Source organism: Tenrec ecaudatus, chromosome 8, assembly GCF_050624435.1.
Source record: "Tenrec ecaudatus isolate mTenEca1 chromosome 8, mTenEca1.hap1, whole genome shotgun sequence".
NCBI lineage: Eukaryota > Metazoa > Chordata > Mammalia > Afrosoricida > Tenrecidae > Tenrec > Tenrec ecaudatus.
Genome location: NC_134537.1, coordinates 20,968,464 through 20,993,094, shown reverse-complemented (window position 1 = coordinate 20,993,094; position 24,631 = coordinate 20,968,464). Strand labels below are relative to the sequence as shown.

The window sequence follows — 24,631 nt, the reverse complement described above, 5'->3', positions numbered from 1 at the left end:
ATGAAAGACAAAACGGGCGGACTTATCACAGATTGGAGGAGACTCTAGAAACACAACTGAAAGCACCGTGGGATCCTGGATTGGATCCTGGAACAGAGGAGGGGCATCCATCGGCAAAGGGAAATGATGAAATCGAAGGCTAATTAAAAAATTTAGCTAAAAAAATCTAAACTGACTCTGCTTTCAAGTCAGCAACGAGAGCGAGAGCGAGAGTGAGCGAGAGCGAGAGAGAGAGAGAGAGCACACAAAAGCAGAATCACAATTATTCTCGGTCATTTCAGGGCAATTGCTTCACAACTTTAAACCCAATTGAGAGAGGAGTGTTAAGAACACCCTTCACTCTCAGTAAACAGAGAAATCAGATAATCACTATTTAAATTTGTGCCTTTCATCCTTAAATTGTAGAGCAATAATCAAGGTGGTACTCGAAATTAAACACCTACAGCGAGGGAGGAAGGGAAGAGGAGGGAGGAAGGAAGCCTGGGTGAAACAGAGATTGTTTACATTACCTAAAAAAATCTTGGAATTCCTCCGTTTTGGTAGAGCTCCACCGGACGCCCCTCTTACCTTCTGAAAAAGACAGAGGAGATGGTTAAAATGAAGTCTGTGGAATAAAAACATTAAGATGGGGGGGGGGGCATGGGAAGGAAATACTCGCAGATTCCCAGTTTTTATAAAAGGCCAAGAGAAAATATTCAAGCTATCTAGGAAAAAAAACAGGAACTTGACCCTGGTCATAAAGGTAGGTGAAGGGCAATGCTATTGTTCCACTTGATCATTTTACCAACAACACCGAAAGTACTTCTTGGGAAAAGGGAAATGAGAAACCAGGGATTAAGGTAAAGTAGATGCATTAAATGTCCAATCCACATGGGTTCCCGAGAGGTCTGGCTTGAAACTTCCATTCCAAGAAAGACAGTCAGGACTGAGAAGGGGGAGGCTCTTGTTTCTCTGTCTGCCAGCCCACCGGGGCTCGGCAATCATTACTAAAAGACTGAATAACTATCATTGAATACTCACAGACACTCTGGTCAATTACACTTCACTCTAACCTTTATAAATATTTTGGAGCAGATGACTGTTTGCCCACCTGAGCTTCATGTCCTTTCTACCTCGGGTGGGGCCCCTGTCAGCAGGCAGTGGCCATGAAATGGTTACACTGAATAAGTCATTCATTACCCTTCGGACAGACATACACAAAAATTTTGCTCACACATATGATCATAACTTTTGTTCCGCAGAGGTCGAAAGCCAGATTTCTATATTTTATGAATTTTTGATTATGAGAGCAACTTTTCAACACACTGCGGTGTGTGAATCTGACAGTTTTATGTTTCCAAAGAGCCACGCGCGACGGGCAGCACCACATCCTTGCTGTCCACTGGCTAGCTCTCTGGTGGTTCCGCTCACCAGTCTCCAGAGTCCTTTCTCACATGTTAGTGCTGGACATGCCAAGCTGACTCAGCTTTGTGATTCTCACGTAACATTTTTAACAGCCTCTATCACAAGTGGAGAGTTGGCATCTGAGGAATGTGAACATTACAGAACATTTTAGCACAAAAGGAACCCTGGTGTTGCCGTCGGGGTAAGCACTGGACTGCTAACTGAAAGGTTGCTGGTTCAAACCCCTCGACGCTCCTCAGGAAAAGGTTGCTGCAATCAGCTCCTGTATAGATTTACAGCCTTGGAAACGCTAGAGAAGGCTGCTGTGCGTTGGAAAGTACTCAGCGGCAGCGGATCCGGGTTTGGGGTATCAGTGCAAAAGGAGCCCTAGGGGTGCGGTGTTTAAGCACTCGGTTGCTAAACAACAGGTCAGCATGGCAAACCCACCAGTCACTCCAGGGGCGATGCGATGGTCTACTTCCACAAACATGTCTGCCTGGGGAACTTTATGGGCTGTTTGATTCTGCTTTTTTCAGAGTGGCCATGTAGCCATGAGTTGAAACAAATTGAATGACAATAGGGTTTTGTGTGTGTGTGTGTGTGTGTGTGCGCGCGCGCGCGCGCGCGCGCTCAAACACCCACCCCTCCAATGACTAACACGAAATGCACATTTCTCTTAAGCTCTCTCCTTCATACTCTTCGGAGCCTCTGCCTTCTCCCTCCCATGAGTCTGCATCAAAAGTGGATGAAATAAAACCTATACCAAAGGCCAACTTAACAATCTACACTTAATAACCCTGGAGATCCCTTGGCATCTGCCACTTTGTACCTTTTATTGCGAATTGGTTGAAGGCTTGCATAGCGAATCGGGTTTCCATGTAACAAGTCACACACCTTGTTTCATGTCATTGATTTCAATTCCCATTGAGCAGCAGCACTTTCCCCACTTCCTCCCTGGGTTTTCTTGACCCAGCCATCCTCCTTTCCTAACTAACCCTTCTGAACTGTGTCCTTGGAGAAAAGTTGAGCTTTGATGGCCAATGACTGATCATGCTCAGGTGTGTGCACCTCACTCGTGGTCTTGTTCAGGTCTTCTATACCTGCCGGATGCTTGCCTGATCCTGAGCCCTGGGGGTGAGCTCATGGCCACATCTGAAGAGTGTGTAAGAGCCATAACCCCCAGTGTTTCGCCAGTCTCTACAAAACCAGTTGAGTCTGGTCTTTTTTATAACGTTTGCATTTTGTGCCATATTTTCTCCCACTCCATCCGGGACCTTCTAATGTGGTCCCTTTCAGGGTGCTGGGTTAGTAATAGTAGTCAGGTACCAGCTAATTCTTCTGGACTCTGGGTCATGGAGTCTGAGGTTCATGTGACCCATTAGTTCTGCGGACCATTTCTAGGCACCACTGGTTCTCTTCATTCTTGTTTGCTCCAGATAAGGAGAGACCAACGGTTACACATGTTCGTTGTAAAGTTATAAAGTTTTATTGGCACTTCATCCACAAGTCATGAAATTCAGTAATTCAGTCATCTCAAGAAGAGCTGTACAATCCTTGCCATGATCAAGTTTAGAACATGCTCTTGCTTGGACTCGCTGTTATTCATGTAATTATTTTTTTAATTGTGGTAAAAATATACCCAACACAACATTGTCCAACTCAACAACTTCTACATGTATCATTTAGTGCCACTGATTATACACCTCGTGTTGTACAGGGTTGCACTTTAGGGGCTGCTCATACGCTTTTCAATGGCAACTCACCAAAATGGGATGTGGGACATTGTATGTGTGGACTGTGTTATGCCAATTGACCTTTATGTCCCCCAAGACCATGGCCCTGAGTCCCCAGGTCCAGTGACTCACTCCCTCAAGGTGTTTCGTTAAGGCCAAGAAGGGGGGGCATAACTTTGCCCCCTACATGATTTACTATACACACGGATACAATTGCAGCAGTGTAATTACATTTGTAGAACTATCTTCTGTCAAATATGCATTCTTGGGGGTATGGCCCCATTCTCCTTCCCATATCTGTTCAGCTTGCCAATATTTTAGTGTTGCTGTTATCACAAGATTGTGTGTGGCATCTCCTTAAAAAGTTGGAAATGCCCTGATCCAGCCATCTCATTCACTGCCATGAAGTACCATATATACTCGAGTATACGCCCCGTTTCTCAGAACATTTTTATGCCATTTTTGTGGTAAAATTAGGTGCCTCGGCTGATATTCGGGTCAGCTTATACTCAAATATATACAGCATTTACCTCTGTTTCCCGTAACTCCTCCCAGTGTCTTCTGCTGCGCTGCTCATGTTGTACTTGCCTCTCCCTGCTGTGTATTGACTTTCCCTTCACCCAAGCAACTAAGTGTCTACTAGCTCGCTAGTGCTGTCCACTCCCTCCCCCTGCAGGCCCTTGTGTTTGCTTTTTATAACAAGTGGCCTCTTTCGTTATTTGTTCTTGTGTCATAGATAAATTTCACTCGGCACTATACCCTCCAAGTCTATCTACGTTATGAAGTGCTTTGCAGATTCATCATTATACTTTAAAGCTACGTAGCTTCCCGCTGTGTGTATGAATCACAGCTGCTTTATACGTTCCTCCACTGATGAGCAATCAGGTTGTTTCTATCTTTTTATACTTGTGAATAACGCTGCATTGAAGATGGGTGCGCATTAATCTATTTGTATCCTGCCTATTAGTGGGATTACAAGAGGTTCTGGCAGGGCAATGGGTTGGCACACTGGGCTGCATGTGAACCACAAGGTCAGATATTTGACCCCACCAGCCGCTCCACGGGAGACAGATGAGGCTTTCCCACAGAGGCAGTTCCACTCTGTGCTGCAGGTTTCAAGGAATCCACCCAATGGCATTGAGTGGGATGGCTGGATCCTAGTGGATTGACAAGTTTTTAGGAAAACACCATATTCTTTTCCAAAGTGGTTTTACCATTGCACAATCCCACTCGAAATCCCTTTAAGAATGTTTAAGATACTCATTTAATTGTTCCCACCTCACTGCCTCTTCCACAACTGCAAGAAAGTAAGAGAGGAAGAAAGGCTACTTGAAGGCTGGCTATAAAATCAGCCTCTCACTGGTGGTGGCATCACACTGTCCACTTGGGCCAAATCCCCTTCTTTCCCAGGGGTGGAGAGGACTAGAACTCACTTCCAAGGGCCCTCAGCTCTGCTCCTACATCCCCTGAACACTAGAAATCACCAGTTTGAGACAGTGGACGTCCTCGGTCAGCAGACTAGACTGTGGGCACAGTTGGGCCCTTTGCCAAAATGTAGTGCAGAGTGGCCAAGGACACGTCCCATCCCTCAAAGAGCTCACCAACTGAGGGGGACAACAGCCGTGTGAACAGCCAGCACAGTATCTTTTATCGAGTTGTCAAAGAGGGTCACAAAAGGTACGATCATACCATAAAGAGGAAATGATCGCTCCCTTGCACAAGAGAAACACAAGCTTGCCGATTAAGACGAGTAACAGTCCTGGCATATTGCAGGGTCCAGTAAACATGTGATGGAGGGGTGAACCAGCGGCCTGTTGGCTGGATATCCCTGACCACCAGGGGCATGCAGAAAGAGGTGAAATACAAAATGTAGAAGTACAACAAGCAAGAGAAGATTGGGGAAGGAAGTAGGGCATCCCAGACAGAGATGTGCAACATGTGCAAAGGCACAAGATTCTGGTGGGTTCCAGGAAAGAAAACTGTCTTTCTATAACTGAAGCATTAAGCTGATAGCATTAAAGTAACAGAGTTTGAACTTCATCCTGCCACACAGGGACGACAGAGATGTTAGTGTCAGTGAGCCCCAAGGAGGGACACATCAGGAAAGATCCTCTGGGTGCAGACTGGGGTCAGAGGGGGCAAGTTGAAATGAAGGGGGATTCTACAGCACTCGTTTTTCAAGTGATAGCGCACACTCAGACAAGAAGAGCATCAATGGAGAAGACAGGATGACTTTCTGAGCCATTTGGAAAGTCAAGGTGATAGGACTTGGTCAGCAACCAGGCGCGGAAGTAAAGGGAAGTCCAAAAGATGGATAGATCTCTAGAATCTAACATGAAAACAGTTTTGAGTAAAAGGATATTAGTTCAGTCTGGGTAATTTCAGCTCAAAGTACCCAAGAGATGTTCTCATTGGATGGCCAGATCTTAGTGCTGGAGAGAGGTGGATTTGGAGGTAATCCGCGTGGATATAGAGGTGTAAACAAATATGGATGCCACTGGTGAGAAAAAGCAGCTTTGGGGGGAAGAAGTGATGATGGTCAAACAGCATACCAGGAAATGCCACTACTTAGCCGAATATACGGAGAAATGGGGGTTAGTGACGGAAATTGAGAAGGAGCAGTGTGAAAGCTAAGAGAAAAGTCAAGAAAGACTGGGGGCCCCTCTGAATAAGATTGAACTATTGAATTGCATGGTGTGGCAATGATAGCTCAATAAAGTTAATATTTTTCCCCCAGGGGAGAGCGCGAACGCAGTCCCCCACTACCACAAATTATGCAGTCAAGTTTCCCACATTTGGGGAAATTGCAGGGGTCAGCACATCCGGAGTGCAATGGATAAGCCTCGCCCTGGGAAAACCATCTTCGTGATCATGGTATCTCCCCTGAATAAAGTTAATTTTTAAGAAGAAAGAATGGTGCCGAAGTGACGAAGGGAGGAAAGGTTGCCAAAGAAAAGCTACTTTAAATACCCAAAGAGTCAAGTAAAATCCGGGCTAAGCCATATCCACAACGTGTAGCCACTAAGAGGCCCCTGACATCCTTGACATTTTAGTGGCTTACCAGGCAGATACATTAGCCTGCGATGCTGAACCACAGAGTAGTAGAAACAATGAGAATTAAAAACTCTATTCATGAAGCTTTAATTAACGGGCATGATGCAAATTCTAGGACGGGGTTGAGGCATGTTCTTTCTTAAGGTGGGGGAGAAAAGTCAGAAGAGAGAACAGTTGGCAACATAAGACGGGGCCAATCTAATGAAAAAGAAAGACCAACTTCCAATACTCAGCCAATAACACAGCCATCCAATCTACAATGACCATTGGGACAGCCGCCCTTATTTCTGTCGTGCATGAAGTCACCATCAGGTGGGAGCTGATGAACAGCAGTTAACACACAGCAGCAGTTAATGAAGGTGCCAGTTTCCCACGAGAAGAGAAAAACAGGACCAGGAGGGCAGATGGCACCCAGCTTTCTGGTGAGGTGGGAGGGGTAAATGAGGACCTAGACACAGATGGATATCCAGGAGGCAAGAAAGAAGTGCAGTGAATTCCTGTTCCGGGGTCCCATTTTCTCTGAAATATAAGTCAAAATGGGTGCACTGGCCTCCGACGTTTGGAGTCGTCATTCAGGGAAGCAGGAAAAGGACAAGAAGGTTCAGAAGGCGAAAGGTCTGGAAGATGACATGGTCCCAAACCATCAGGTAAGTCAGGTTTCGAGTCGTGCATGTAGGGAAGCAGAGGACGGTGTAGGTAGGCAGGCTGGTTGGCGTTCTGCAGGATAGTCACGGAGGCAAGACAAAAGGACCTGGTTAGCTGAAGGCCTTGCTGAAAAAGTATTTCCAGATAGGGTGTACATGGCACACTGGGCATGACAAAGGCTAGAGGCTTGGATGAGGTAGGACAGGCAGAAATAGGAATAAAGAAGTGAAAGCCAAAACAAGAGGGACTTGTGGTCAGAGAGTGAAAGGGTTAGCTTAAAGCTGAAGAGGCAGAGCTGAAAGTACAAGGTAACTGCCATGATACAGTTTTGCCTCTAATTTGGGGACCCCAAGAAAAGTACTTCAGTCCCGAGTCCCACTTTCCTAAAATGTCGCTAATTTAAGACAGAAGACAAACTGAACTTCATAAGAATTCAACCTACCGCCATCAAGTTGATTCTGACTCATAGTGACACTATCTAGGTTTTCTGAGGCCGTAAATCTTTTTTCTTTTCCCCAACAGTTTTATTGGCATATAATTCACAGATCATACAATTCAATATTTCGACCAAGAACATCACTATTGGAAAGCCATTTTGCAACATATTATCCTTGTTGTGTATGGACTATCTATTTGAGGACCAAATGAAGTATTTGGGTACCCATTGCTGTGAAGTGAAATGACTTGTTTTGGTTCTTCTATCTTTGTAACCCTTACCAAATGACAAGGTACTCAACCCACTGCCATCGAGTCGATGGCAACTCATCGCAACCCTACAGGACAAGGTAGAACTGCCCTGTGGATTTCTGAGGCTGACTCTTCATGGGACTAGAAAGCCCAGTCTTTCACCCATAGCATGTCTAGTGTTTTGAACTGCTGACATTCCAGTTCACCTCAAGCTGTAAATCTTTATAGAAACAAGTAGCTTCATCGATCTCCCATGAAGTGGCTGGGGGGGTTGAACCACCAACCTTGCAGCTAGTAGTGCAATGCTTACCTGACAGCACCACCAGGATTCTTTGTATCACCTACAGAAGTAGTGAAGACAGACCACATATTAGACCAACATTAAAATATTTACTAGCTATTCATTACGTTTATGGGTTATCTTGCTCCCTGGTGTTTCTTTCTCCTCGTCTCCTTCTCCGCATTGTCCAATTTTGAGATCTCTATTTTTTTAGGAACATAAATGATGAATATATATTAGGAAGGTTGAGGGAAGCAGGGAGATTATATGAAGTTCAAGTTTGCCTCAAAGATCCCAGGTACTTTCCTAAACTATTAGTATTAAAATTACAGCAATGGTGTTGCTCAACATAAAAATCAAAATTTGAAATTAATAGTATCCCCCAACTCCATTAATACCCAATTAAAGCTATGCAAAAATTAATATGTAAAATATATCAGTAATAATAGTAACAAACATTTTAAGATTCTTTGAGGGCCTATGTGTACCTCTGTAGAAAATTATAAACTATCAAGAGGCAATAAAAAGACCTGGATAATTAGATTGCGTATGTTGTTATTATTGTTAGGCGCCATCAAATCTATTCCGAATCACAATGACCCAATAGTTTTGGGAAAAGTAGAACTGTTCTCCGGAATAACCTCGGCTACATTCTTTGTAGAAATCAACTGCTAAGTCTATACTCCTGCAAAACCAATGGAAAGGCTGTGTCAATCTTTTAGTTGGCAACTGAATGCTTAATGGTTGTACCACGCGGTACATCTAAAACACCTACTGTGTGCCACACACTCTTAGGTGCTAAGGACATATTGTCATTTTTGTTGCTGTTGTTAGGTACTGTCAAGTAGGTTCCGATTCATTGCAACTATTAGCACAAAAGGACAAAACACTGCCCTGTCCTGCTCCATCCTCATAAATGCTGTTGTTTAAACCCATTGTTGAAGCTACTCTATCAATCTGTCTTCTCTCTCTCTCTCTCTCTCTCTCTCTCTCTGTTTCTCTGTCCTTCCACTTTACCAAGCATGATGTCCCTCTCCAGGGACTGGTCTTTCTCGATAGCATGCCCAAAGGACATGACACAAAGTTACCATCCTTGTTGCCAAGAACCATCTGGCACTGCCTCTTCCAAGGCAGATTTGGTTTTCTGGCAGTCCATGAGACTTTCAATATTCTTTGCCAGCACCAAAATTCAAATGCATCAGTCTTCCTCATTCAGTGTCCAACTTTCACATGGATATGACACCACTGAGAATGCCTTACCTTGGGTCAGGGACACCTTGTCCTCAAAGGGATATGCTTGTCCTTCAACACTTTAATAAAGAGATCTTGTGCAGCAGATTTACCAAATGCAATACTTGAATTTCTCAAATGCTATTTTTCAATGGGTATCAATTGTAGATGCAACAAGATGAGATCCTTGACAACTTCAATCTTTTCTCCATTTATCATGATGTTGCCTAGTGGTCCAGGTATGAGGATTTGGGCCTTGTTTACATTGAATTGCAATCCACACTGAAGGCTGCAATCCTTGATCTTCATCGGCATTTACTTCAACCCTCCTCACTTTCGGCCAGTAAGGTTATGTCATTTGCATATCACAGTTGTTAATAAGCTTTCTTCCAAGTTTGACGCTCCATCCTTCTTCCTAGAAGGAGCCCTGGTGGAATAGTGGCTACGAGTTGAGCTGCTAAGAGCAAAGTCAGCAGTCAGAAACCACCAGCCACTCATTGGGAGAAACATGGGGCCTTCTACTGCTGTACAGAGTAAGTCTGGGAAACTCACAGAGGCAGGTCTACCCTGTCCTATAGCATCGCTATGAGTCAGCATAAACTTGATGGCAGTGAGTTTGGGTTTAGGTTTGGTTCTTCTTCATATAGTCCAACTCCTTGGACTATTTGCTCAGGATACAGATTGGACAATTATGATGAAAAGATACAACCCAATCACACACCTTCCCTGGTTTTAAGCCAAAGTAGTATTCCCTGTTCCGTTCAAATTTCTACCTCTTGATCTATGTACAGGTTCCACGTGAGCTCAATGAAGTGCTCCGAAATTCCCATTCTGCTCAACGCTATCCATAGTTTGTTATGACCCACACACTTGAATGCCTTGGCATAGTTAATAAAACACAAGTATCATATATACTCAGGTATAAGCTGAGTTTTTCACACATTGTTTATGCAGTTTTTGTGGTAAAATTAGGTGCCTTGGCTGATATTCCGGTTGGCTTATACTCGAGTATATATGGGAAACATCTTTCTGGCATTCTCTGCCAAGATCCATCTGATGTCGGCAATGATATTGTGCCAGGACCTCTTCTGAATCTGGTTGGAATTTCTGGCAGCTCCCTGTCGATGTAGTACGCCAACTGTTGTTAAAAATCTTCATGAAAATGTTACTAGTATGTGCTATAAATTATACTGTTAGATAAATTACACAGTTAGGACATCTTTCTTTGCAATGGGCACAGATATGGCTCTCTTTTAGTCAGTGGGCAGAGTACCTGTTCTCCAGATTTCTTGTCATGGGCAAGTAAGTGCTTCTAGTGATTCATCAGGTTGTTGAAACACTTCAATTTATATTCCTGGAGCCTTTTTTTTTCCACTAATACCTTCAGTGAGGCCAAGAATTCTTCCTTCAGGACACTGATTCTTGCTCATGTGCTACCTCTTGAAATGGATGAAGGTTGAGCAGTTCTTCATGGAGTGACTCTGTGGACTATTTGATTCCTTCCAGCATTGTTCAACGTGTAGCCAAAGGATCTTAGAATACCGAGACTCAAGTCTTGAATTTTTTCTTAATTTCTTTCTTTTTAAAAATGTTTTATTGGGACTCTTACAGCTTTTATCACGATCCATACATACATCCACACTGTCAAGCACATTTGTACAAATGTTGCCATCATCGTTTCAAAACATTTCCTTTCTACTTGAGTCCTTGGTATCAACTCATTTTCCCTCCTTCCCCCATCCTCCATCCCTCATGAACCCTTAACAGTATATAAATTATTGTTTTTTCCATGTCTTAAACTAACCATTGTCTCCCTTCACCCACTTTTCTGTTGTCCATACCCCAGGGAAGGGATTAGATGTAGATCATTGTGATCAATTCCTCTTTTCTCCCCCCACCTTCCTGGTATGGCTACTCTCATTATTAGTCATGAGGGGCTTATCTGTCATGAATTTCCTGTGTTTCCAGCTCTTATCTGTGTACATGCTCTGGTCCAGCCAGATTTGTACGGTAGGACTGGGGTCATGAGAGTGCTTGATAACCACCAAGCAAGTTCTTCCTTTTCGGGTTTCTAACTCCAGGGCTTTGTACACTTCACTATAATACTTGACTCTGTCTTCTCGAGCTGCCCTCGAAATGCTCTGCCAGTTCTTCTAGCTCATCATGTCTTCCATTTGCTTTAGCAAACAAATCCGATTAAAGTTCCTTCCTTCATGGAGCTGACCCAATTAAGTCAATTCTAGATTAATCTATAATTTCAGTGCAAACAATCAGAATCCTAATAGAATTTTTAAACCCCATGATTCTAATATGCATGCCAAATAAATACATGAATTCAAGTATCCAGAGAAGTCCTGGGGGATAAAAAGTGCTTTTCTCATAAATCTCAGATTTATCACAGAAAGGATAAACAAAACAGATCTGAGAGCCTCAAAACAGACATGTCAATGCTGAGCTAAAAATATATTTTTAAAGATTTATTATAAATCATTGGGAAAGAATATACTACTCTGCACATAGTGGGGTAACAATCAATGTGGCAAAATATAAAAATAGATTCCTATAGTTCATATCTTGAAAAATGAAAATATAGATGAATTATCACACCTGAAGTGTTAACACACACAATAGTACACATACTTAAAAAAAAACATTAAAACCCATGTTCATGCTTTCACATGGGAAAGTAAGTTCTGAAACAAGATACAAAAGCACAAGTTATGAGAGAAGACTTCTATACAGCGAACCACATTGAAATTTCAGGATTTTACACAACCAAATAATTCATAAAGTTAAAAGACAAACCACAGACTGTTAAGAAAATATTTGGGGAGTACAGAGTAGAGGCCCAAAGCCCATCTGTAGACAATTTGACATCCCTTAAAGAAGAGTCACAGGGAGGAGACGAGCCAGTCAGGGTGCAGTATAACACTGATAAAAAATACTTTCTTCTAGTTTTTAATGCTTCCTCCCCCGGCCCCCCCACTATCATGACCCGAATTTTACCTGATAAATCCAGCTAGACCGGAGCATGTGAATGGATACAGATAAGAGCCCGCAACAAAGGGAATCCAGGACAGATAAACTCCTCAGGACCAATAATGAAAATAGCGATACCAGGAGGGTAAGGAGAAGGTGGGGGGAGAAAGTGGGAACCGATCACAATGATCTACGTATGACCCCCTCCCTGAGAGGTGGACAACAGAAAAGTGAGTGAAGGGAGACTTTGACCCTCCAGATTCCTTAGCCCTCAAACCTAAACAGCTGTCTGAGTGGCTTAAAGAAAAAAGGAGGGAAAGAAACCGAAATGGAGTTGGAGTCTTATGACAAACAAGTTCACACAATAACAACACACACACACAAAGGGACACATCGCTCAGTGTAAGATGTAAAAAATGAATAATTATTATAAATTATCAAGAGTTCATGAGGAAGGGAGGGAGGGTGGGGCATGGAGGGGAAAAATGAGAAGCTGATACCAAGATCTCAAGTAGAAAGAAAATGTTTTGAAAACGATGATGGCAACAAATGTACAAACGTGCTTGACACAATGAATGCATGTATGGATTGTGATAAGAGCTATGTGAGCCCCCAATTAAATGGGTTACAAAAGAAAAAAAAAGAAAAGATTTGCAAAATGTGTCATGGACAAAAGTTTGTCTCTAGAATGTAAAAATAGCCCCTCAAAAGGGTAGGTTGAGCAAAAAATAAATGGCCCAAAAGTATAAATAAGCAAAAAAGAGAAGAGAAACAAACTGGCCAATAAACAGAGAGGTGTAGCCCCGGTGGAAAGAAGGAAGTTTAGGTGCTACTTTGTAACCATTAGTGGAAGGAAGGAAGGAAGGAAGTTTAGGTGCTACTTTGTAACCATTAGTGGAAGGAAGGAAGTTTAGGTGCTACTTTGTAACCATTAGTGGAAGGAAGGAAGTTTAGGTGCTACTTTGTAACCATTAGTGGAAGGAAGGAAGTTTAGGCGCTACTTTGTAACCATTAGACTAACAAAAACCAACAGTGTGACTTGTGCCAAGAGTTGAGGCGAGTGTAAGAAAACAGGTATCCACGCTCCCTGCAGACGGCACTGTAAGGTGGTGCAACCGCGCTGGACAGCCATTTGGTTAAGCTGGGTAGAGCTGAAGACAAACCTAGAGGTGAGCCAGAACGTGTACATCTAGACGAATTTACCCCTGTGCCTCTAGAAGCAATGTAGAAAGATACTCACTGTTGTCTTCTTTGTTGCCACAAAAAAAGGGAAATGGAAACAATCTAAGGATTCATCAGTAGAGCAGAGCAGTAAATTAAAAAGGCACTCAGAGGGTGGAGTACCAAACAACTATTGAAATGCATTAAGGATATCCAGATGCATCTCAACCTGAGTACGTAGATTTCACAAACAAGGTTCAGGAGGAAAACTAAGCAAAGTTAATGAGTATGTAATATGTACCTATATTTTTAACAGATAAAATGCTGCTTCTTGGTGTTCATGAAAACACACATGTGGCGGGCGGGCGGGAAAAAAAAAAAAGAAAACACACATGTAAGTAAAATATGTCATACACAGGAATGGAGGGGGGAGGGGGAATCCACAAGAGTAGTAACCTCTGGGGAGGCAGGGAAACAAAAGACTTAAAATGTCAGGAAAACATTTTCATCTATATATAAAGTTGAGAAAGAGAGTTAATGCTATTTATTTCTGATTTCTGAAGCCTTGATTTTTTTCTAGCATTGTTTTCTGTACTTTTAAACCTGAAAACGCTTTCTTTCAATCAGCAGTTTTAACAACTCCAAACAGATGTTTACAGCAAGAGAAAAAATCTATGCGTTTCTGTGACAGTGCTGTGTAGTACCCGTCATCACTGATGATTAGAAGTCATGCGGCGAAGGCACACCTGTACATGGTCAACAACATTACGACAATGCTACCGTTCATACATCAAGGCTAGTTCCCGGCAGCGTTTATCTCACCTCTCGCACATGTCTTTTCAGGTGCATGTACACACTCTGTCCAGTTTTTCGAAAGTGTCTTTCAACATGCTCCCGTCCAAAGGCCAGAAATGTATTCATGCATACATAGAGTCCACCTTCGGAGTTCTAGAAGAAAAAGACAGATTACGACATTAGCCAAGAGTACCTAACCAAGACATTTTTAAAAATCAAACTCGCTGCCATCAAGTCGATTCCAAATGACAGTGACTCTGCTGGACAAAATAGAACTGCCCCTTTGTGTTTCTGAGACTTAACTCTTTATGGGAGTAGAAAGCCTCATCTTTCTGCTGCAGAACGGGTAGCGGTTTTAAACCGCCGACATTGTGATTAGTAAGTCTAGCATGTAATCACTAGTCTCTGGACTCCTGGCCAGGACATCTGGTTATAGAAAAGGGGAACAGGAGGGAAAGCAGCTAATGGAGACAGTGTCTGGCAGAGGCCCGCCACTGGGCCGCCATGGTCACTGCAATGGCAGTCCAGTGGCTTCATAGCCACCCACAGCAACGACAGCATTGGTTCCAAATGTGTCTGTTACAGTAACATGCATATCACAATTAGACAAGAAAGGGGAGAAACTGATAAAAATGGACTAAATAAATGTGATAGTGAAGAGTCTATCTCAACTAGACACTCTTGAGCGAAGGTCTGGGTGGGACACAATCTATGAATCGGTTACAGCCCTATGATATCTCCTTGGGTGTGGCCTTTTGTACAAGGGAAAGATCCTAAGAAGAGCCAAGTTCTCTTTGGCTCTTTGCCTTCTGCTAGAGCTGGGTCCTACGTCTGGTTCAAGGGTCTCCTATAGTGTCACCTGATGATGCCAGGGACTATCATCAGGAGGGTCCCGATGAGGGATTCATTCAGTCAACCTCAGATTCATTTGCCTCTGCCTCCACCAGCCTGTGCCATCCCCCAGCTTTAGCACCCTGCTTCCTGTCCATCAACTGCCACCGCTACACGAACAAGTTAGAAGCCTGACTTGAACCAGACTGGATTGACTGACTTCTACAACTGGGTGAGCCACTTCTTGATCGGAGTCTCGTCTATACACAAGCACACGCAAGCATCCTTGATTTTGCTTCCCTTGAAACCCAATCTGACACAGGAAAATAGCTTCTAGTGGCTGGGGATGTCATAATTTTATGGAAAAAATCCTAAGTGATCTACAAACTAGTAAAACTAGAGAGTTTAGTAAGGTCAAGGAATAGGTTAATTTACACAAACAACTGCAATTGTACAGCTCACCAACAAACACCAGCAAATGAAAAAACTAACAAGGAGAAATAAAACACACATCGTGGATGGGAATCCTTCCCTTTTATGAAAGATCTATTGTTACCACTTATTTCCACTAACTGAGAGGACCCCAAAGAAGAGTTTTGATTTCACAAAAGGAGACTTAAGGGAAACCAGTGTTCTGCATCTGTTTTCAGGCTGCCCTTAAGGAGAGCACACATACTCTGAGTGGTGACATGGGCATCACCAAGCCCCTTCCCCAGAACTTCGCTCAGGAGCTAAGCACCCTGCCCCAGCTTTGAGCTGTATCCGTAAACTCTACGAGTAAGTGTTAGAGTTATTTTATGTTTTATGTCTTATTTGGGAGGCCATTTGGGGAGACATTAACAACCCTACATGAGATCGTAACAACTCGATATGGGGTTTCCAAGACTGTAAATCTTTTTCTTTCCCCCCTTCCCCAAGACTGTACATCTTTAAGGGAGCTGTGACAGTTAGATTTTATGTCAACTTGAACCTGTGTGAAACCTATCACGCAGGTCACAGCCCGATGATGCCTCCTTGAGGCTGTCACCTTACGGTAAGAGTGTCGAGGTGAATTTCGTGCTCGCTCACTGGCTCGCCTTTTGTCTCCCCTGTTTGCCGAACACTGTGTCTGCCTCCAGGGGTGACCCCAGGTAGGCCGCTGACCCTAGGAACCGACCTGAGAACGGTCAGCACCCTGCCATGTTCCAACCCTGGATACACACGACTCTGCACCTATCGGCCTGGGATCTCCCGCTTCCCACTTCACCTTTCCGCATCATCAACCTGTAGCGAGGTGAGCCTGAACAGGGCTCCACTACCCTTGCGATCTTCATGGTCCCTCTTCAGTTGGACTGGACTAGCATGCCTTCTTGATGTAAAAATATTCTTGATGCAAAGTTCTTCCGTACACCTACATGAATGTCACTGAGTTCTGTTTCTTTCGATAACCCATTAGATAGCCTCGTCTTTCTCCCCAGGAGTGGTTTGTGGATTTGAACGTCCCACCTCTCAGTTAGTAGTCCAATGCTTACCCAGCCATGACATGTGGGCTCCTTAAAGGATCCTTCCAAACCAAAAACCAAACTTATGCCCTCGAGTCAATTCCAACCCATGTAACCCTGTAGCAGAAAAGAGAATTGCCCCCTGTGAGTTCCTCAGACTGTGACTCATTACTGGAGTAGAAAGCATTGTCGTTCTTCCACAGAGTGGCTGGTGGTTTTGAACTGCCAACCTTGCAGTTAGCAGCCCAACATATAACCCCTGTGCCACCAGGGCTCCAAATGAGACTCCTTCCTGTAAGCTCTAATTCAATCCAACAAACCTCAAACCAGAAGACCTTTTATGGCAGGTCGCCCCTCAATTCTCTGAACGTCAGTGTTCTCCTTTGTAAACATGACTGAAGCAGTAATTCCCACCTGGCAGCACTGCATCGAATCCAAAGAGAATGAGATGTGTGAACATGTTCTCAAGGCTAAAGTATCATTTAAATATTGCTTATTTCTTACAAATTAAATTTTCTGCATGGCAAATGTGTATACTATTACCAAAATTATTTGCTAATTGGGAAAAAACAAACAGGAGGAAAACATGAGTCTGATATATACACTGCAGGTAGCAAACATGTATCTGACAAGAAAAGGCGGTAGGAAATGAGAGAACAGAAAAATTATTGTGCAAAAGAAGAAAAGTGTTAACGTACAGCATTTTGTTTTTCTAAGGAAGAACACAGAATGGTTACTTAATGTCAGAATTTACAGTCACTTGTAGAACAATCATAAGCAAGAACAACAACTCATTGCTACTAAGTCTATTTTGGCTCATGATGAACTCCTGTGCTACACAGTACAACTGCTCCATAGGTTTTGCTTGGCTGTGATCTTTACTGAAGCAGTTCGCCTGGTCTTTCTTCCACGGTGTCGCTGGGTGGGTCTGAACCACCCACCTTTAGGTTGGTAGCTGAGAGGAAACCACTTGCCTATTTCACTTCAAGGAAGGCTTTTCTACTTACTAGGCAATTTGATAAAAAATTGAATATATCGCACACCTATGCTCAGTTGCTGGAGTCGCTTGATACTGTCACAAAGCCCAAAATCAAACAGAAAAATTCTTTGTACCTGAAAGAGTGGTGGCCACACAGGGCAGGAACTATTAAAACTATCCACAGGCATCTTACATCTTGCACTCGGGCGACACAGAGCGATGCCGGTCCCTCCTCACGGGTACTGCCAAGACAGAAACTCTGCCAACAGACTTCCCACCAGTTCTAAAACCCCAGCGCACTCTGAGATGTGAAGTTCTTTCAAAGGCTCTCCCAAATAGAACAAGCACCCAGACTAATGAGCTATGCTTTCTTTCCTCTTTCTGTTTATTAGCTGACTTGGCTTACTGATGTCTAAATATTGGTCCCACAACATGCAGTCGACACTCGACATCGTGTGCTCTGAACAGCCTCGCTCATTAAGAAGGCCAAGTCTGGTTGATAAATCTCTCCCATTTCCCTTGCGATCAAAACCCAGAAGATGGTCTAGCCTGGGATCAGAGTTAGTCTAATTGCCTCTTAGAGTTATCGAACCTTCAAACTCGTCTGCCCATTAACCAGCCAAGCACCCATTAAGAGCGTTTCCCCAGAAAGCTCAGGATAGCACTTGCCCCCATTTGGGCAAAATTGCAGCCAAGAAATCAGGCAGGTTAGAGACATGTGCACTCTGACAATGAAATGCAACCACAAGGATACAAGAAAGAAAATGTTTTCCTAAAGTATTAATGGCGCAGGGACTTTATCAGACTAAAGTAGGCAACAAGCAAAACTAATACAATATTGAGCTAATTTTTAAAAAACAATGGAATAAAAACAGAGATTCCAGAAATATATTCACTCTGGGCCAACTGCTTACTTAATAGATGCCAATCCATATGACATAAAATTGGGGTAAGAATCACTAGCACGTACTGCCAGTAAAGAAAAGCAAAGTCTGGAACCTGTGACAACAGGGATAGACCCTGTTAGGCAGCATGAACTAAGTCTGGCACAAAAGGACAACTAGAAGGTTACGCCAGAAATATTGCTACAAAAGCACTGAAAATATCAAAATGTGAAGCTATTGTGGCTACACATGTCCTCCACCTAGATCTGTACACGTCTGCAAGCAAGATTTCCACCTCTAGCCCTTCCCTAAAGAATGCTGTTCTTACCAATTTACACCATATTGAAATGGAAGTTTTAGCACCCTCGGGGGCCTTAAATTAGGTTCCTTTGCAATGTTTTTTTTTTAGTTCCAGGAGCAAAAATTAAGTCTGAAGGGGCATTATCGGGGCTGGAGGGTATGGAATTTCTGAGTGAAATTCTTATAGAGTCGCTCTTGCTACCCTCAACAATTGAGGAAAGAACTGTCCTAGTGGGAAAAAATTCCACAGTGCAACTTTCCTGGCCCTATGATCAATGTTCTTAAAACATTTAATAATAAGTCTCCATGATCACCCACTGTCCCTTTGGGAGCCCAAAACAGACATCATACCTTCTAAACTGACCGTTCCACCTTGAGTTTAGCCCAGCAGATTGCTTTAAAAGACTTATTTTTTTAAGAACATTTTATTAGGGGCTCATACAACTCTTATCACAACCCATACATGTACATACATCAATTGTATAAAGTACATCTGTACATTCTTTGCCCTAATCACTTTCAAAGCATTTGCTCTCCACTTAAGCCCTTTGCATCAGGTCCTTTTTGTTCCCTCCCTCCCCGCTCCCCCGTCCCTCATGAGCCCTTGATAATTTATAGATTTTTATTTTGTCATATCTTGCCCTATCCGGTGTCTCCCTTCACCTCCTTTTCTGTTGTAAAAGACTTATTTTTAAGGGTACCCTAATAAGACTGAGACAAGTATGTTACTAAGAAAAATCTATCTGTAGCCATCAGCTGATCACAGAAAGAAGTTTAAAGACACCTTGTGTGGAATAAACCCTATGAACTGGAATCCATGGAGCAATGTTTTTGGACTTCTCATTTTATCATCTCACTTATCATGACAACTTATAATAAGCAAGTATACAGACTAAAGTGTATTTGTGCTGACTAGGGGACAAGCCAAGAAATTGTTTTTTAAAAGATCATTTTACTGGGGGCTCTTACAGCTCTTATAACAATCCATACACCAATTGTATCAAGTATATTTGTGCATATTTGTAGTTATGTTGCCAAGATTATTTTCTAAACTTGTACACTCTATATTGAGCCCTTAGTATCAGCTAGCTCCCTTTTTTACCCTTCCTCTCCTACTCCCACCCTGTGACCCCTTGATAAATTATAAATTATGATTAATTTCGTATTTTAAACTGACCGCTGTCTCTCTTCCCTGCGGTTTCTTCCCCGCTCCTCTCTAAACCTTCCCCCTACCTTCCCTGAATCGCTACTCCCATTTCTATTCCTGAGGGGTTTATCTGACCTGCATTCCGTGTGTCCTGAGCATTTATCTGTACCTGTGCACATGCTCCAGCCTAGCCCACACTGAAAGGCAGGATTGAGGTCATGATAGTGGGGGGTGAGGAAGCTTCAAGGAACCAGCGGAATATTGGTGTTTCATCCATGCTATACTGTGCCCTGACTCATTCTCTTCCTTTGGACCCTTCTGTAAGGGCATGTCCCATTGTCTACAGATGAGTTTTGGGTCTCTGCTCTGACTCCCCTCATTCTCAACCATATGGTTTTGGTTTGTTTTTTGGGGGTCTCCTGGTGCCTGCCTGTTAGCTGCTCCCATCAACACCAAATGGTTGCAGAGGCTGGTGTGCTTCCTTTTTTTTTTTTTAACATTTCATTAGGGACTCATACAAGTCATATCACAATCCATACATACATCAATTGTGTAAAGCACATCTGTACATTCATTGCCCTCATCATTTTCAAAGCATTTGTTCTCCACTTAAGCCCTTTGCATGAAGTCCGCTTTTTCCTCCCTCCCTCATGAGCCCTTGATAATTTATAAATTATTATTTTGTCATATCTTGCCCTGTCCGATGTCTTCCTTCACCCCTTTTCTGTTGTCTATCCCCCAGGGAGGAGGCCACATGTAGATCCTTGTAATTGGTTCCCTCTTTCCAACCCACCCTCCCTCCACCTTCCCAGAATCGCCCCTCACACCCCTGGTCCTGAAGGTATCATCCGCCCTGGATTCCCTGTGCCTCCAGCTCCTATCTGCACCAGTGTACATCCTCTGCTCTATCCAGACTTGCAAGATAGGATTAGGATCATGGCAGTTGGGGAGAAGGAAGCATTTAGGAACTGGAGGAAAGCTGGATTCTTCATCGGTGCTACATCGCACCCTGACTGACTCATCTCCTCCCCTAGACCCCTCTGCGAGGGGGTCTCCAGCAGCTGACAAATGGGCTTTGGATCTCCACTCTGCACTTCCCCCACTTCATTCACTATGGTAAGATTTTTGTTTTGATGATGCCTTATACCTGATCCCTTCGACACCTCGTGATCGCACAGGCTGGTTGTGCTTCTTCCACATGGGCACTGTTGGGAGGCTGGTGTGCTTCTTCCATGTGGGCACTGTTGGGAGGCTGGTGTACTTCTATATCATTTGATGACTGGGCACCATCAGCTTTCTTCACCACATCTGCTTGTGCACCCATTTTGTCCTCAGCAACCATGACGGAAGGCTGAGCATCACAGAATGCCAGGTTGCTAGAAAAAAGTGTTCTTGCGCTGAGGAAGGGCTTAAGCAGAAGCCCAAAGTCTGCCCCCTTCCTCGATGTCTCGCTGTATAAATATATGTACATAGGCCAAAACCTCTATTTTTATAAATTATTATGTTTCCGTAAGTGCACACCTAAGTTTATCCCTCTATCCAGAGTTTTGCTTCCTAGATCTTTCCTGTTTCCTTTTACCTTCCTCCTTTGCCACCATCACACTCTCCCCATCTGCCTCTTAGTAGTTCCTCTCAGCTAGCTGGCTGTTGCTCCAACACCCCAGGATCTCTATGTCCTCCTCATCATCATTGATGCTAATTCCCTAGTAGTTCCCCTGTCTCTGGCTCTGTCTGCTCACCACTTCCTCCCCCACCCCCTCCTCTCTCCCTACATCCGATTGCTTTCTCCTCAGGCTTGCTTCCCATAAACCTGTTTTATATAGGGAGGCAAACCAACAATACATAGACAATACAAAAGTAAATATAAATATATGAAGAAAAATAATAACTAGCAAAAAATCCTGAAATAACATAGATAATTCCAGGTCTGCCCGCTGACCTTTATGACTCTCCCCACTGGTCCTAGGGGGTTCCGGGGACTTCTCCTGCTAGCCTGAAGTCTATTCCTCGGGGGCTATGAAGCTTTGGTTTGCTCCCATTGCTGACCTGTTATGTTCCCTCTTGGTTCGCCTTGCTGTGGAGGGTTCACACTGGACTCCCTCCCTGCCATGTGTCCCCAGTACTGTCCTCTGTCGTGGTGTGCTCCAGAGAGGGGACATCCTGTCTTGAGATGCTGTTGGTCCTACAGTCCTCTCTGTGCCTCAGCAGCTCCGTGCAGGGACATCGTCCTCCAGGCTTGGTGTGCCGATATGGGTTATAGAATCTCACTCTCTCTTTTTCCTTCTTGGTTGGTTTCCAAGTAGACATAACAGGCCAGTCCCTAGCCCCAACCTGTAGGTTTAGTGTTGTCCTCTGTTGCACAAGCTTCTAGGGAGGGGGTCAATTTAAGCCAATAATTTATTTTTTAATGGGTGTTGGAAGAAACTTGCTCTTGAACATAAAGCTAAAATGACCGGAAGACGGAATGGAAATAACAAAACAGAGAATTTCAAAGACTGGCTTAAGTAGACAAAGTATTATTCAAAATGTTCTAAGACCTGCAGTTAGGAAACCACTTCTCAAACTGAAAGAATGGAAAGGTTGGGGGTGGGGGTGGAATCAAGCCTCAAGCTGTAATATGGATTCTATGGATAAAATATTGCATGAGTCAGGAAACATCAGAAGAAGATGGAAGGAATGCCCAGTCGCTGTACCATAAGGAACTGCTGGACATTCAAGGTAAGACATGATCGAGAACCATTGCTACTGAAGGAGGAAGCCCGCGCTGCACTGAAGGCATTTGGTGCAAAACAACGTCATGGAGCGGATTCCAACCCGAAGCAATCCTCTGGCAGGGAGCAGAATCGCCCCTTAAGGTTTCCAATGCTGTAAATCTTTTTTTTTTCTTCAATCATTGTATTGGGGGCTCACCATCCATACATCCGTCCATTCCAAAGCTGTCCATCTTCACAGGAGCAGGCAGCAGCGTCTTTCTCTGAGGGCTCTGCTGGTAGGCTAGCAGTCGATCTAAACCACTGGGCAAAAGGCTGGGGTTCTAGTATTTAATGGAACCTCAACTGAGATGTTTCAGCAGACAGATGAAACACTGCAAGCACTCCCTCGTCTATGTTAAAAAAGGAAATAGGCTAAGTGATTGGAAGAAGTCCCTATGTATGTCCGTTTAAAAGCAAGGTAATCTAACAGAATGGAGAACTTATCTAACAATATCATGAAGATCAAATGCAAGCGGCACGGAGACATGGAGCTGCCCGAAACTCATGCTGCAATCAGAAAGGACATGGAATGAGGACGATCCCTGCAGACACCAGATGGACGCTGGCTAAAAGCAGAAAATACCAGAGAGATGTTTGCTTGTGTTTTATTGATTATTCAAAGGCATTTGACTGTGTGGACCATAATAAACTATGGATAACCTTGAGAAGAATGGGAATTCCAGACCACTTCATTGTGCTCATGCTGAAACTACTTGCCAAGAAGAAATGGTTCAAACAGAACAAGGAACCACTGCATATTTAAAATCCAAAAAAGTATGCATCGGGGTTATATCATTTCATCATATTTATTCAGCCTGTGTGCTAAGCAAAGACTCTGAGAAAGCTGGACTACATGAAGAAGAAACTCACATCAGGAAGGGAGGAAGGTTTATTTACAACCCGCAATATGCAGATGACACAATCTTGCTTGCTGACAGCAAAAAGAACTTAAAGCACTTACTAATCGAGACTAAAGGAGCCCTGGTAGCATAGAGGTTATGTGTTGGGCTGCTAACCACCAGGTCAACAGTTTGAAACCACCAGTGATTCTGAGTGAGAAAGAGGGGCAGTTCTACCTGTCCTGGGGTCAATGTTGACTCAATGGCAGTGAGTTTTTGAGTTAATGAAGACCAAAGACTACAGCCTTCAATATGGATTATACTTCGACATAAAGAAAAGAGAAATCCTCTCAACTGGACCATAAAGCAACATCATAACTAAAGGGGAAAATATGAAAATTGTGAACGATCTAATTTTATTTACTTGAAGCCGCAATCAATGCCAACAGGAGCCGCAGTCAGGAAAGTAAAGGACATGTTACACTGGGAAAATCTCCTGCACATGACCTCTTAGGGCAGGGGTCCTCAACCTTCCTAACGCCGGACCCTTTAATACAGTTCCTCATGTGGTGGCGACCCCCCAACCATAAAATTATTTTCATTGCTACTTCATCACTGTCATTTTGGTGTTATGAATCAGGCGACTCCTGTGAAAGGGTCGTTCGACCCCCAAAGGGGTCGCGACCCACTGGTTGAGAACCACAGTCTTAAAGTGTGCGCAAGCAAAGAAAGAACTTTGAGAACAAAAGTGCACCTCACCCATGCCTTGGTATCATCACTTGTCTCAAGGCACACAAAACACTAGGTAATAATAAGACAAGGCCTAAGGGTTGATGCCTTTGAATTACAGTATTGGCGAAGAATATTGAATATACCTCGAACCCCAAAAACAAACAAATCTGTGTTGGAAGAAGTAAAGCCAAAAGGTTGTCACTCACTTGGGTGTGGCCACAATGTCAAGTGGTAAGAACCAGCAGGTCAAGGCAACCCCATGTGTGTCAGACTAGAACTGTTTTTCATGACCTTTCCAGAGGCTGCTGTCTAGAAAGCAGATCACCGGGCATTGCTCAGGAGGCATCTCCGAGTGCTCTGGAGCACCAGACAACAGGTAACCATTGGTACCACCCCTGAGTGATGCAACCACGTCTCAACACATACCCTAAACTCACACGAGCTCTCCATGTCCCTGCTCATCTCTCGGCACCAGACAGCAGATCTCACTTTGGTTTAACACGGGTCTGCAGGTAGGTGAACTCTACCCAAATTCGAAAGGGTCGCTGGAAAATGTCACCTGAGAACCTTCAGGGTCGTTAGGTCAGGTCACATCAATACGTGCCAGGAACGCATGTCAACACCCGGTCTCATGACTTGCACTGAGTCCCTGCCACGCCTCACCCACTGCCCCCTGCTCCTCCTTTCTCACCTGACAGCCAGTCTTTGACAGTAAATCTACTTGCATTTCACACCCGT

At 43.7% G+C, this 24,631-nt stretch overlaps 1 protein-coding gene and 1 non-coding gene across 3 annotated transcripts in view; both read right to left on the bottom strand.

Moving 5' to 3' along the window:
• The window catches only part of USP13 (ubiquitin specific peptidase 13), a 138,875-nt gene that overhangs the window by 84,254 nt on the left and 29,990 nt on the right, over positions 1–24,631 (bottom strand). For both annotated transcript variants that reach the window (XM_075556080.1, XM_075556079.1), the window contains exons 2-3: positions 13,975–14,100; positions 510–570 (exon numbers count right to left, since the gene is read on the bottom strand). In XM_075556080.1, the coding sequence (XP_075412195.1) occupies positions 510–570; positions 13,975–14,100 (187 nt within the window). The remainder of the gene's footprint in view (positions 1–509; positions 571–13,974; positions 14,101–24,631) is intronic.
• On the bottom strand, positions 5,851–6,012 carry LOC142455941 (U1 spliceosomal RNA). Its single transcript, XR_012786045.1, has one exon. It is a non-coding gene; the product is annotated as a U1 spliceosomal RNA (small nuclear RNA).